The following is a 14,536-nucleotide window of genomic DNA, read 5'->3' as shown; positions in this document are numbered from 1 at the left end:
CATTTGATGGGGTCCAAGTACTGAAATTCAACATTGATTTTTACATAAATTTTAATATCAACTCCAAACCACAATATGGTGGGTGGAATAATAAATATTTCTTTTAGTGAAAGCGAGAAGGTTATATGTGTTAGTGTTTTCAGTTGGAGTCAGCGTGAGTGCACGCGGTAAGTATAAAATGTTCACTAAGTAAGTAGTGCCACTTTAATATTTTAATCAGGTCAAAACGATAAATGAGTAGAAGATATGATTATATGAAAGGAGCTAAAATACTTCAAACACGATGTTGCAACATTAAACCACATACAAATTAGGGTAATGTAGAAACGAATTTCCGCATGTTGCGTCATAGAAAGCAAGCAAATAATATACCATTTCTCGCTGCAGATGCAATGATTGATAATAAACGCATTTATCAACTTTCTTTTTGTAATTAACCCAATACTAAAAATGAATTGTTATTGGAAGTAAGAAAACAATAATAACAAGTTTGCTATTGAAAAAGAAAGCTACGAATAATGCAACATAATTCATTTCGTAACTATTTTCTGCAGAAAGCTTTAATTCATAATACGACTGTCAGTATATTTTAACTTTAATTAAATTGAATTTACAGTAAAATAGTCCCAATAAATTTGGGCGTAGTATTCAAATACTCAAAACTAGGTTTAGGCAAAAATACTATCATTTTGTTGATAAGTTTGATTCTTTGATAGTCTCATAAAATGTTTGCACATTCCTTAATAAATATTTTAACAATCAACCACGTTAAATTTACTTTAATTTGAAAAGTGATACCAATTGTGTAAGAGTAATTACTTTGAGTGGTACAAGGGTTACTAACAAAATTAGTCTCATTTCGAAATTTATTATTTATACTGGACGTATTCTATTTTACACGAATCGCAAAAGAACATTCACACTCGAACTTGAATTAAAATTTTTCAAATTCCTTCATGACCAATCACAATAAGAACATAATTGAGGTCACAATAAGTTGTTTAAACTAAAACATTATTTCAGGTTTCTCTATTTTTATTCAAAACATGGCTCTTAAAAATTTAATTACATCATTTAAATGTCCAACATGAGCACGTCTACAGATAAAATCCGCCTAACAGTCGATTCATGAATGCCTAATGGTTGAGAACGTCGAGAAATCGATGTTCAAGATTGTTCAGCAACACTTTGCCTTACAGCAGCGATATTTGCAACAAAACGTTCAGCTTTTGATCAGCCAGTTATTTTTCCTATCCGCGACCGATCCAGTTTTTTGAAAGTTTTTCAACAGCCTATGAATTGTCGACTCAGTCGGGTGATTATTTCCACCAAAAAAATCAGTTTCAAAAAATAATCAGTTTCAATAATTTGAACACGTTTGTGAGATTTGTGAGTTGGGTAGCAGTGGAGCTAACAACGAAGAATGTAAAGGTTACAATAAAAATTTCCGCCACTCAAAATATTATTTATATTGGCTCTCTCATTTTGTATGTTTGGCCAAGCTCCCCCTCCTATTTGTGGTGTGCGTCTTGAAGTTGTTCCAATAATACTTTTTTACTTTTATTTAAAAAAGTATTAAGTTATTTTAAAACATTAATCATCCAAATTTTGCGTATTTATGATTTGTTGCTTTGTATGTAAATCAGCGTATAAGTGAGTGTTCTTTTACAACTCATGTAGAAAAGGATAACTTTACCATGAAAATGAATAATCTACATCCACGAAGAGCTCAACTACAGTTGACAACTCTGTTTAAGTTTTAAAATTATTGAATGTTTACAATTTAATGAAGTTAACTAAAGTAGCCCCAAACGGTAAACAGAATTGCCTGCATTCATATGATGAAGTAACTACTCCGAAAAATTGGAGTTAAAACAATCATTCCGCCTACCCGATCACTGTAGTATATTCCAAACGGAAGTCACTGATATTAAGGAAGGACTCACAGCGATAAAAACGAGAGTATTATCCACAAATTAAGTCTTCATTTACTCAGACAGTCAAGCAACAATAAAAGCGCTAGAATCCAAAGCGCACTCAACAAAAACTGTCATGTTTTAAACTACTAAAAGAAGTGCCTCAATACTACAAAGTACACCTCATTTGGGTACCAGGCCAGAGGAATATAGCAAGAAAATGCAAAGCAGATAAACTTGCTCGAATGGGTACAACTCTTGCTATCCAATTGAATGAAACGTTGATACCTTTGGCCATTGCCACTTGTAAGTTACCGATAGACAGAGAAACTATTAAAATAGTAAATACAAAATGGCAAAACCTAACAACATACGAATTAAGCAAATTGACAAGTCCGAAACTCAACAGTGGTCGTTCAAAATGTATGCTAAAATTCAATAGAGATAATACAGGAACATTGATAGGTGTATTAGCCGCTAATTGCCTAATAGGTAGCCATGCAAGAAGGCTGGGAGTTCCATTATTTTAGAAGCTGCTAGAATACAGAAGAAACCGAAACTATTAAACACCTCCTTTGTGAGCGTGAAGGACCACAGTATGGTTTAAAAGGAATTCCATAGTGTAAGAAAACAGTTCCAGTGGTATCACAATGGACCTACGACTGGTCAAAGTGTGTTATTTTGGCAGCCACCAAACCTGCTACACCCATCTCATGTTTATTGTTTCCTTCCCTAACAGAACTTATGTTACATTATCCGCATGATGGATATGCAGAAAATGATAATTTTCTAAAGTAAAACTGTACCACATAAGATTTAGTTCTTGATCCTTATTTTTTTTATGTACATATATATACTTTTTCTTCTTTGTTCACTCTACTCGGGAACATAGAGCCTCGAAAAGGCTCAGTCTTGTGTTGGTTTCGTTAATCTATTTTGCTTTCTGATAGGGTAGGTGATTAGCCTACCGCTACCAGTCCTAAGTAGTGGGAAGACGCTTTATTACTGTTTGGAGCGCCATCTGTTTAGCAAATTATTCTGCAAGAAGGATGACACAGATGGTTGAGTACTTTGCTAAATTTAGTGTATCTGCGCTATTACCGCGATTGCCCGTTCCTCTTGCTGGCATCACTGATGCAATGTGTAACTATGTCTTTTTCATTGCTTTTTGCTTGTTTTAGCACCCACAATACAAGTAATGCGCTGACTTTTGTGCGGGTGTAAGGATTGGAAGGATAAGGTTTTTGGGGTTTAGGAATGAAATTATTTTTTTTGCTTTTTTTTTATAGAAACTACAATAGAAAGTAGGTAAGTTTGGAAAACTGCCTCTGGGATGGCAGGTTAGTGCACTTACGCTAGACTACCGAGGTCACTTATATATTTACTACCCCAGAAAAAAAATTACATTTGTGTTACGCGATCACTGTTAACTTAACATTTTCTGTTAGACCAGCAAATTTGTGTTAATTCCGCTATCAAAAATAGTTTACATGTGATACAACAGCAATTGCCAGAAGTTTGAACATTTAAGCGCTATGTTTAGCTACAGAAAACCGTAAGAGGCATTTAAGGCTTTTAAAAACAGAAAAGTTTTAGCGTATATTATATTTGTTTACAAGTATTAACATGAATTTATTTTGAAATATTTTTTAGCAATTCCAGTAACAGGCATAAAATCAATCTTTATGATTTTATAAATACAATTCTCTATAAAACATATACATATATACATATATATATAAATGCTAAGTATTAATAATATTTCTGCTAAAGTTAAATATGTAACTTTTGTATCACATTTGCAAAAAGGGCGTCCTATTTACGCTCTGTCGCCCTTTCTACTCCAACCTCCTTCATAATCGCAAAACCGGCAACATTATTTGTATAGAAACACATTGACAACTTATTTGCAGTATGAGAATAACTCGCTGTAGGTACAAGACTTGCGGCAACATTCGTCATATACACCCTCACGGCGACGACGGGTCTTAGCTAATGTGTCGACTTGGCCACTATGAAAATTAGCTAAGAAAGGTGAAGCAGCAAAGCGGAAGGGCAGCTCATCTTCCAGCTCATTATTGCCATGGTGATCCCACTCCACTAGAATTTGATAATTTTAAATTCATTTAGTTTTGAAATGACATTGAGAATTTTTTACTTAATAAAAATTATAACAAGACTATGAATGGACTTAAAGAAAAAATTTCATTACTTTTATAATTAGAAATTTACTTACTAGACTTCTTGAATTTTGTGTTGAAACCATTTTCGCAAATGGTATCGAGTACAGAATCCAACGCAGGACCGCAAACGGTTTGTTGGCCAGCACTGTGTTGAAAACTTGCTAGGGAAATCAGCAGCAAAGCGCAGATTTTTAACAAATTCAGCGACATCATATTCGATGTATTATTTATGAGATTTTATATTTTATTAAATATAGTACATTTAATGAATCCTCTGCGATACCTATTGTTGAAGCTGTGTAAAATAACTGATGGAATTTGCAGTCGCCGACTGTGCTTTTATATCAGCAAATCGGCTAAGTAGTTTAATACTAGCAAAAGGTGCAAACAAACACACACATTATGACCCACTTTCTCATTTCTTAGCATCTAAGGAAATCAAGGACGTGAAAGGTTAAAATAATCGTGAATAATTTTTGCAGTTCATGTGTTGCATATTTATAAGAGCACATGTGGGTGTGTGAGTGGGAGTTTACACTTTCATATACAGACAGTTTGTATTGGCATAAGGTGAGCTTTATGTAAATAATGCAAAAAGGTTAATATTAACATTCACTACAAATTTATTCCCATATCACCTAACAACTGCGAGATGGGCCATGCTTAACACATTCTGCATTTTGCGACCAGGTTTTTCATGTAGAACTATGTAACATAGGAAATTAATTGGCTGCAAGAAGTTCGCATTTTTTGATCAACATAAGTAGATGAGGGTAAGAATTATGTAATAATTAGCGACTAGAAGTTAAGATTTGGATAATCAATTAAAAGACATTCATAATCAATATTTTCAAATTAAGGTACGGAAAAATTGAAATATTGATAAAAGAATACAAGAAATAAAGAATGGCAGACAAGAAAACGTTGTCCCAATTAATGCAACTCCAAACAAACTGTTTAATTATTGGGTTGAGGAATAAGTTCATAGTGTTTTAATATTTTCTTTTATTTTCCAACAATTAGTCTTCTGTTTGGGAAAGGGTAAGTATTCATTCGATAGAACTCTTTCTGCTGTACAAAACAATGTTAAGTGCATTTTTGAGTTAATTATTTATTTTTTTATTAGTTTTGAGGCTTAGAAATGGAGTACCCAGGCAAAAATCAATATCTTCGACACCTCCTTTTCTTTGCTTTTCATTAAGCTCAAAAGGCTGGTGAATCTACAGCACAAAAAGGGTTTGCAAAGCTCAATGGAGACTTTGACGTCGATGATACGTCTTGCAGCGGAAGGCCTTCTGAATTCGATAGAGAACGTCTTAAAGCACTCAAATCGCTGAAGGAGAACGGTCGCCAAACCAGTCGTGAATTGGCGGACAAAATAAACTGTGAGCATAAAACGATTCTTAAGCACCTTTATTCGGATTTACCGACAAATTGGTAGCCTGAGTACCTCACGAGCTCAACGAAAAAACGAAGAAAGTCGCCTTCAAATTACGCGATCATAAACAGCGCTTTATGTACCGAATCGCCATGAGAGTTGAAGCAAAGAAAGAAGTGGGTGGCTCCAGGAGATTCGCCAAAGCTGAGAGTCAAGCCGGATCTTCAGAAGAAGATTATTATACGTCTTCGGTAGGACTGGGAGGGCTTCTTGCATGAGAAATTCTCGAAAAGAACACCACGTTCAACATGCTCTACAGAGCTCTACCGCGTGAATGAGGATATTCGACTGAAAATACCTGATCAACATGGTCAAACCATACTCCTTCACGACAACTACAGATCCCATGTAGCACAAGTCGGCAAAGCCGCTCTCCAAGAGCTCGAATGGGAGGTCCTTCACCTTGCACCGACCGATTACCATATGTTTCGGTCCCTGTCAGATCATATGAAGGGCGTTACATTCGATAACAAAGAGGTCCTTAAAAACTGGCTCAACAACTTCCTTAACACCAGACCAGTCAATTTTTCGCGGATGGGCATCAACAAATCGTTCCAGAGGTGGGAAGAGATTGTAAACAGCTAAGGGAAGTATATAACTGATAAACTGAATCATTGAAATAATTATTGTTTTTTATGTAAATAAAAGTCTTCGGAAAAAACGCTACGAACTGATTCCCCAACACAAAGTTAGGGGTAAAAGTAAATACTTCTGTTTAGTTTTTAACTTGTTTGTTTTACTAATATAAATTAAGCTATAACATGAACTATTGTATAATATATTATGTGACTTGGTCTATAAAAAAGGTACCTTACGTGTCAAAAAATCATTTTTCACTTTTTTGTTGATTCGAATAGTGTGCGAAAGGCTCTTTAAAATGGTGAGAACCAGAAAGTCATAATTTGTTTAAAAGTTTGTTAAAAGTAAAAAAAGAAGAGTACAAATAAGAAAAAGATTGATTTTTTTGTCATGATACAAATTAGAATAACGAAGACAATAATTTGTGCAAATTAAAAACTGAACCATTCCTGGATAGTCTGAGGTGTAATGAATACGATACTGAAGTCTGTTTTCAAAAAATTTGTTACAAAAAATGTATTTATAACTTTATAAACGGTGGCACTAAACTCCTCGTCAACACTCATTTTTCACTATTTTGTGAACAAAAAACTAACAGAAATGATTACATAAACGTTGTAACAGAAAAGCCACGAAGTAGAATAAGAAGACGTAACGCAGCTGTCAACTGTAAAATTGTCAATTTGACATCATATTCGTAGTCAGTGGCTTTAAAAACCTTTACAAACATGTGTCACTTATTTACAGTTATTGTTGCTATTTGGAAAACTTAAATTATTTTTTCTATATTTGGAGCGCCATCTTGGATATGCCATTTAAAATTTTTCAAATTTGACACCATAATCGTATTCAGTACTTCGAAAAAATTTAGTCCCGGGTCTTATAAGTTTTTTTTGGCATGTCGGTACAAAGGCTAACTTACTTTTTAAAACGATTTCTGCGTTTTTCTTATTTATTTATATATAAAAAAATGTTTTTCACTGCTTCTGTGATTTTATTGATACTGTGATCTATGCTGAAGAAAATAAGCCAAACCGGATTGAAAAATATTAATATTTAAAAAAGTTACAAGGGTTTTTAGAAATTTAAACTTTAACTGCTGTTTTCTCGAAAACTTGTTTTCGCACGTAAGGTACCTTTTCGTAGACCAGGTCACATATAAGTATGTTTGTATGCAATATTTTAAATAAAAATTCGTCTAAATAAAATTGAAAGTCAGCTACTTAGCAGACCGTTATTCGGCCCTGAGCGAATTTAACAGAACCAGCTAAGGGTATGACATCACTTGTGGTCACGAAGCAGTTTGTTTACGAACAAAATAAGGTAGTGTTAGTGATATACAAAAAACATTAACCAATGACACTTCTGAACAACGACGGCTTGGACGAATGTGTGAATATGTGTGAATTGCACCTGCAAAATTCCGCTGGTGAATTCCTCTGTGACGTGGGAGCCGAAATCCTCATCACAATTTTGTTGTTTCTCATTATAGTTATTGCCCAAACCTGGGAAATCTATCATATTTGCATATGAAGATATAATAAATCAACATACAGCACACATGCACACAACCAGCAGTTTTTAATGCTTCTTTTTTCAAAATTTTAATAATAAAGGCTAAAACGAACAAAGCATAGTGAACGTAAAGATTTCAAAGTTTTATAACAATAGGACAGAACTTGAATCAGTACAGCCATTTCTAATTTGTGGCAGTTTGAAAATTTGTTTTGCGACATTTCATCAAATTTTTCATTTGTAGACACTGCAAAGACATAGTGAGTTTATGTAACTTAAGTCGAACGAAACCTTCCAATAGAAATTTGCTTTAACCTGTGCTAATCGGAAAATCATGTACGTGACATATGCGTATTTTTATTTATTTATGTTTTATACATTTAAGTCTAGGAAATTTAAACCTTACAGACTATGATTGATAAATTGTATTACATATATTTAAAAGCGGCGGCCGCCGTAGACGAATGGATTGGTGCGTGATTACCATTCGGAATTCAGAGAGAACGTAGGTTCAAATCTCGGTGAAGTACCGATACGAAGAAAACGTTTTTCTAATAGCGGTCGCCCCTCGATAGGCAATGGCAAGCCTCCGAGTGTACTTCTGCCATGAAAACGCTCCACATAAAAAATATCTACCGTTCGGAGTCGGCATGAAACTGTTGGTCCCTCAAGACGTACACCATAAAAAGGAGGAGGAGCTTGGCCAAACACCTAAAAAGGATGTACGCGCCAATTATATATATATTTAACACTAAACCTACCGATATTTTATGTATTCCTATTCCTACCAATGTGGATCAAATGACCCGTGTTTAAAATATAATATTACATATGAGGCATTCTCTGAAAAAAAAGCCACTTGAAAAAAAAAAGTTCTTTATTTTTTTTGGCAATAATATATATTATAGTATATGTAAAAACTAAAATAAAAAATATGGTTTTAGGTCCGTGTAATGCGGGGTTGCCATACTGTCAGGGGTCAAAGTTTTTTGCAAAAAAATTTTCGAACCGCCATAACTTTTAAACGAATGAACGGATTTTAAAACACCTTAAGACTTTTTTGTACAAAATTTCTTAAACTTTAAAACTGTGTATCAAAAAAAATTTTTAAATTAATATTTCATTGAAAAAAATTAAAAAAAATTTTTTTTTTTGAATTTTTAACCACTTATGCCCCCTTCGATTTTTTTCAAAAATACCCCAAAATGTTCCTTATTTCATCACCTTTTTACCCCCCAAAGGGAATTTTGGGACAGCAATATTTGTATGAGTTACAAATAAAAAACCAACTCAGCGCAACGCTCTTAATCTAACCAATCTATTTGTTTGACTACAAATTGCAATAATTTATCAGAAGCTGTGAAAAGGAAGTAAAAAATAAGACAAACAAACAGGATTCCTTAGATTTCAAGCAGTTGCTATGATGAAAAATCATTGATTTATGGACTTTTATTATCTGCATTTAGCGTAACCCAGGATTAACGACGTGGACGTAGCAGACATTTAATCCCTTTTTTATTTTTTTTATTTTTTCATTTTTTTTATTTATTTTTTTGTTTTTTTTATTATTTTTAAACTTTTTTTGTATTTTTTCAATTTTATAATTTTTTTTTTTTGGTTTTTTAGTTTTTTAAGTAAAATAATTATGTATATTGAATCTTAACTTGATGTTCATGTGCTTTTGCGTTTACGTCCACGCTTTGGTGGAAAAACTACAGATTCTTCAGAGAAACTAAATGTTTTTAATAACAATTCTTCGTTACCGATAGGGATAAATGCGTGATACTTTTGGGTACCATTAATTCTGTTTGCTAAAGAAAATCTGACTTTCAAGGAATTTTCGAGCACATTTTGTTCTTTTTTTGAAGAAAAATACACGAAAGTTCGTTCAAGATTTTTCTTTGCCCAATTGAAAAGAGCTTCTGCTGTCAAAATTTGTTGGGAAGGTGGAAGTTGTAAGCTCGCAAAATCGCATAATAATAGCAATTCTCCTTCTTTTAGATTTTTTTTCAGATGCTCTAAATAGCTTGCTTGCTGTCTAGCAATAAAATCGTGATTCCTCAAAACTGTCAATTTCTCACACAAAGTTTCAACAAATTCATTACTATCCTGAACTTGAGATATCAACGTTGAACGGTCTGTGCTTTCCCAAATTTGAAACTCAATTTTATTAATTCCGTTAGACTCGAAAATCTCATTTAAATGGTCTTTTATAATATCAATATTATTTTCGCATTTTTTACATTCTCCAGAATGACATTGAGGTGTCGCATTTTCACAGACCATGATTTTTAAGCAATCTTTATAAGAAGTAAGTTTTAAAACACTGGATTCAGTCAAAGAAGGTATAGATGCTCCGTCAATCATTAAGTGCACATTTTCGTGGTAAGTACATACACAAACCGAATGTGTTCCACATGATCCCGCAAGAACACAATGCTTCGGTCGCAATCGGGCAAAGGTGGAAAATCCTATCTTACAATTCGGATGTTCTAATTTAAAAAGATAATAAAGTTCCGAAAGGTTACATAAAATTAAACGCTTTTGTACATGAACACGTTTTCCATCGGATTGCTTTACAGGAACGAAATCTTTTTTACCTGGCAAAAGACGACTATTTGTGTCCTTTTCATAAAAACTAATAACCAACGTTTTAATTTCTTCAGATAATGAATTTCCATTAATTTTATCGCTTTTTCCTTCTCTTGCTTGTTTGACGAGTTGGCGTGAACATCCAAATATCTTTGCTACTTTTCTTTCTCCCCATGAATCTGGTACAAGTTTTAATAATTCATACTTTTCAAATCTACTAATCTGTGGATCATTGAATTTATTTTTTAATTTTTCAATAATTTGCAACAAATCAGCGGAATCATTACCGTTATTAGTAGATTTATCATCTTTAGCAAAAGAAAAATCTGAATCAGATTCGTTCTCACAATCAGATTCAGATTTATTCTCAGACTCAAATTCGTTCTCAATCTTAAATTCTTCCAAATTCTTTAAATCTGTAGACGATGCAGAAGATTTAGGTTTAGATTTATATTTACCAGTAACTTTAGGCCAACCTTCTTTCACAAGCTGTTTACGACATAAATACAAACTGTGAGGTGTACCAACAATTTTTCCACTATTGACCTTACGTACATTCTTATTTTTATGATATTCATATTGCTTAGTAAAAGGCATAATTAAAAAAAAACCATATAATAAGTAGTGAAAAAAAATACTTACTGTAGAAAACTCTTTCAATGCGATAATCGTAGAAAATGTTACACTTTGTTAGGCACGGTACTTATAATACGCGTGAATAAACTCGGTTGTAAGAAGGCATACAGCATAGCCACCTAGCGGAATTTTAGGGTACTTGAATTCTCCAATTTAAACTATGTAGTTAGTATTGGACAATTATCAGTATTGGACAATTTTAAGGACTTTGTTTTCCATTTATGGACATGAAATCTCTTTAATTTCTTTTACAAAATTCCTAAATAATAATTTTTCTTACATTTAGTAAAGTATGATGGAAAAAGATAATAATATAATGCAGTAGGGATGATAGTAGAGCATTTCCTTGGATTAAGAGCGTTGCGCTGAGTTGGTTTTTTATTTGTAACTCATACAAATATTGCTGTCCCAAAATTCCCTTTGGGGGGTAAAATGGTGATGAAATAAGGAACATTTTGGGGTATTTTTGAAAAAAATCGAAGGGGGCATAAGTGGTTAAAAATTCAAAAAAAATTTTTTTTTTAATTTTTTTCAATGAAATATTAATTTAAAAATTTTTTATGATACACAGTTTTAAAGTTTAAGAAATTTTGTACAAAAAAGTCTTAAGGTGTTTTAAAATCCGTTCATTCGTTTAAAAGTTATGGCGGTTCGAAAATTTTTTTGCAAAAAACTTTGACCCCTGACAGTATGGCAACCCCGCATTACACGGACCTAAAACCATATTTTTTATTTTAGTTTTTACATATACTATAATATATATTATTGCCAAAAAAAATAAAGAACTTTTTTTTTTCAAGTGGCTTTTTTTTCAGAGAATGCCTCATATATTATATTATTATTGTAAGATCACGTATATTTCTCGGTAAAACAATTAGCAAGAGAAGAGTAAATCTTGAAAAATACATTCGATGTATTTTTTAATAAAAGTCGTGAAGGCAAACGACGATTTAATAATGTTATTTCTAAGAACTTCTGACAAAAAGTTTAAAATGGGTCATTTGACCCGTCCATGGTAGGTTTAGTGTTAAAAACCACTGTAGTATCGAGACAACAATATTTAAAAAAGGAACTCTTGGAAGCGAAAAATTAAGATCAGCATCCTTATTAGTGGAATTTAATTTACATGTAGCGGGAGTAATGGGAGCATGACTGGCATACTTAGTTCTAAAGTTTTCCCCATGAAAAGGTTCGAGCTTCCTAAGAGATCGCTGGGGAACATTAAATCGGTTCCTTTCCAGCTCGTAGGCACAATTGATGACTTCAGTAGTGATGTTATGAGTAAAGGACAGGCGCGGTATTGACCTGGGAATTTCTTAGGGCTTGAGACTTATATGCATGCGTCGAGCAAAACATGATGGCATCGGGCCAGTAAAGTCACTATATCACAAAAAGTATAACTGCGGTTAAAAAAAAGTCACTTTGTGACTTTATCAATATCTTATTTTGTGACGCTAATATTATCTGCAAGAGTGTTTAAAATAATGTAGATATTTTAAAAAACATGATTTTCTCCAAAATTTTGCCGATTAATTTGTTCTCAAATCCGCATATTCTTAAGCCACGCCATAATCGCTTAAGCGATTTTTCGTCGAGCTTAACATAGGGCGCTGGTCGTTTCTTTTTCGTGATAAATGGTGTCAGTTGGAGAAATGAAGCAAAGTGAAGTTCTCCTTCACGTAATCTTTTTAACACAATGGAGGTCTCTCTCCCTCTGCTACCAACAGCCTATACCTCAACGAATACTTTTAGAGTTGGAGCGTTTGCATCCATCCATCATGGCCCAGCCACTGGGCCACTGGATCTTTATTTGTTGCACCGTAGAGCTTATCAATGGCTCCATCGCTCGCGATACGCAAAGTCGCTAAGATCCAAAGGTCCAAAAATGGTCCACAAACCCTTTCTCCAAAACAATCCCCGGCTCGCGTCATCGGATGTTATCATCGCCCAAGTTTCTGCGCCGTATAATAGGAAGGGACTGATGAAAGATTTATAAAGTGTGATTTTTGTTGGTCGAGAGAGGACTTGTTGGCAAGACAGATTCTCTGTTGGGTTTCAAGGCTGACTTTATTATCGGTGCCGAGGCTGATTCCTAAATAAACTAAGTATCTTACAACCTCGAAAACATAACTGTCAACAGTGACGTGGGTGCCGATACGCGAGTGCGCCGACTTTTTGTTTGATAACAGAAGGTACCTCGATTTTTCCTCGTTTATGACCAGACCTGCTTGCTTTGCTTCTTTATACAGTTTGGAAAATGGAGAACTAACAGCGCGGTTGTTACGGCCTATGATATCAATTATACACTCTTATAAAATTTTGTGCCTTAGCGATTAATTTCTGCGGCTCGCACGATCTTTCCAGCATCAGGTTAAAAAAGTCACACGACAGCGAGTCGCCGTATGTAAAACCTCGTCTGGTATCAAAAGGTCGATAGCGTGAAAATGTCTAAAAAAGACTTTGGTCTCTATCTTTCTTCTATACTGATCGTAATGCATCCCCCAAATGCCGCCATTAATTGGGTTTGCCAGCGCAGAAAGAAATACAGAAATCAATGAAGGGAATACAAATGGAAATAAGACCTGTTGAAATAAGTATAATTTCAAAAACATGAAAATTAAAGCACAAGCACATATTTATTTTTCATTTCTCAATTTTGAATTATAAAATGTTATACACTTGTATGTGCATAACACAATAATATTATACTAATAATCCACTATTAGTTCATCCTTTTGTTTAATTCCTTTCATATTTATAATTTTAATAGCCTAAAGGCCGCGAATCAAATCTTCATATCGATTGCAGTACGATAAGATTTCGTTATAGGTGCATCCCTTGTTGCAACATTCATCATAGACACCGTCACGACGGCGACGTGTTTTGGCCAACGTATCAACATAGCCACCGTGTATCTTGCCTAAGAATGGCGAATTTGCATAGGGGAAGGGCAGTTCTTCTACCAGCTCATTACCGTTATGTTCATCCAAATCCACTAATATTTCCGGTAATGAAATAGAAATTAAGAAATATTTATTTAATATCGATTATCGTCACATGTATTATATTTGTATTACACCACATTTACCACATTAAAAGTACTCACTTGACCTCTTGAATTTCGTGTTAAAGCCGTGCACGCAAAGAGTGCTAAGCACCGCATCCAATGCTGGACCACAAACCGTGCGCTGGGCAGTATTTTGCTGCAAGCCTACTATCAAAACAAGTAGCAAAGCGTAGAGTTTCAACAAATTTAGCGCTAACATGACTTAACAAATATTTAAAGTTTTATCAATAATATATTTAATAAACGATTTCTTAATTGGGAAAACTTTTTCTTGCAGCTATGTCGAACAATTGATGTAATTGCAACTTCAGCTTGTGCTTTTATACTCAAAATATCACAGCTGTTTACACCCACAGTTAAATGTATGTTAATTTAGCGCATACCTTAATGTATCCATGTGGCAGTAGTGGTAGTTGAGGGCTAAAGAAGCAACAGAAATATTCGTAATATATTGCATATTTATAAGCGCATATGTGGGATTATTAATGAGAATATCCATCGCCTTGTTAAGAAAAAGACTCCCACATGAATTTCTTCAATACACAAGAGTTGTTTGCTTAAGTTTCTATTTTCATACATACATACATAGTTGCATATGAAATAAAAACTT

The 14,536-nt window shown here is 33.8% G+C and overlaps 2 protein-coding genes across 2 annotated transcripts; both read right to left on the bottom strand.

The window, feature by feature from the left end:
• Positions 1-3,553: 3,553 nt before the first annotated feature.
• Positions 3,554-4,393, bottom strand: LOC129241117 (probable insulin-like peptide 5). Its single transcript, XM_054877296.1, has 2 exons — positions 4,153-4,393; positions 3,554-4,016 (listed from the first exon to the last, which is right to left on the bottom strand). Exons 1-2 carry the CDS (start codon positions 4,310-4,312, stop codon positions 3,820-3,822), a joined length of 357 nt encoding a protein of 118 aa, XP_054733271.1. The 5' UTR covers positions 4,313-4,393; the 3' UTR covers positions 3,554-3,819.
• A 9,115-nt stretch (positions 4,394-13,508) lies between these two features.
• Positions 13,509-14,196, bottom strand: LOC129241116 (probable insulin-like peptide 3). The gene is made up of 2 exons (XM_054877294.1): positions 13,966-14,196; positions 13,509-13,854 (listed from the first exon to the last, which is right to left on the bottom strand). Exons 1-2 carry the CDS (start codon positions 14,123-14,125, stop codon positions 13,631-13,633), a joined length of 384 nt encoding a protein of 127 aa, XP_054733269.1. The 5' UTR covers positions 14,126-14,196; the 3' UTR covers positions 13,509-13,630.
• Positions 14,197-14,536: the final 340 nt, after the last annotated feature.

This window comes from Anastrepha obliqua, chromosome 3, assembly GCF_027943255.1.
Source record: "Anastrepha obliqua isolate idAnaObli1 chromosome 3, idAnaObli1_1.0, whole genome shotgun sequence".
In the NCBI taxonomy this organism is placed as follows: Eukaryota; Metazoa; Arthropoda; class Insecta; order Diptera; family Tephritidae; genus Anastrepha; species Anastrepha obliqua.
Note: the sequence above shows the minus strand (reverse complement) of the source record. Positions and strands in the feature narration are given on the sequence as shown.

What these genes read in the sequence shown, in the direction of transcription:
- LOC129241117 (XM_054877296.1), bottom strand. Translation starts at nt 4,312, where the DNA reads ATGATGTCGCTGAATTTGTTAAAAATCTGCGCTTTGCTGCTGATTTCC. An exon ending in CACAAAATTCAAGAAGTCTA is followed by an intron (nt 4,017 to 4,152) that starts GTAAGTAAATTT and finishes ATCAAATTCTAG; the next exon opens with TGGAGTGGGATCACCATGGC.
- LOC129241116 (XM_054877294.1), bottom strand. Translation starts at nt 14,125, where the DNA reads ATGTTAGCGCTAAATTTGTTGAAACTCTACGCTTTGCTACTTGTTTTG. An exon ending in CACGAAATTCAAGAGGTCAA is followed by an intron (nt 13,855 to 13,965) that starts GTGAGTACTTTT and finishes CGGAAATATTAG; the next exon opens with TGGATTTGGATGAACATAAC.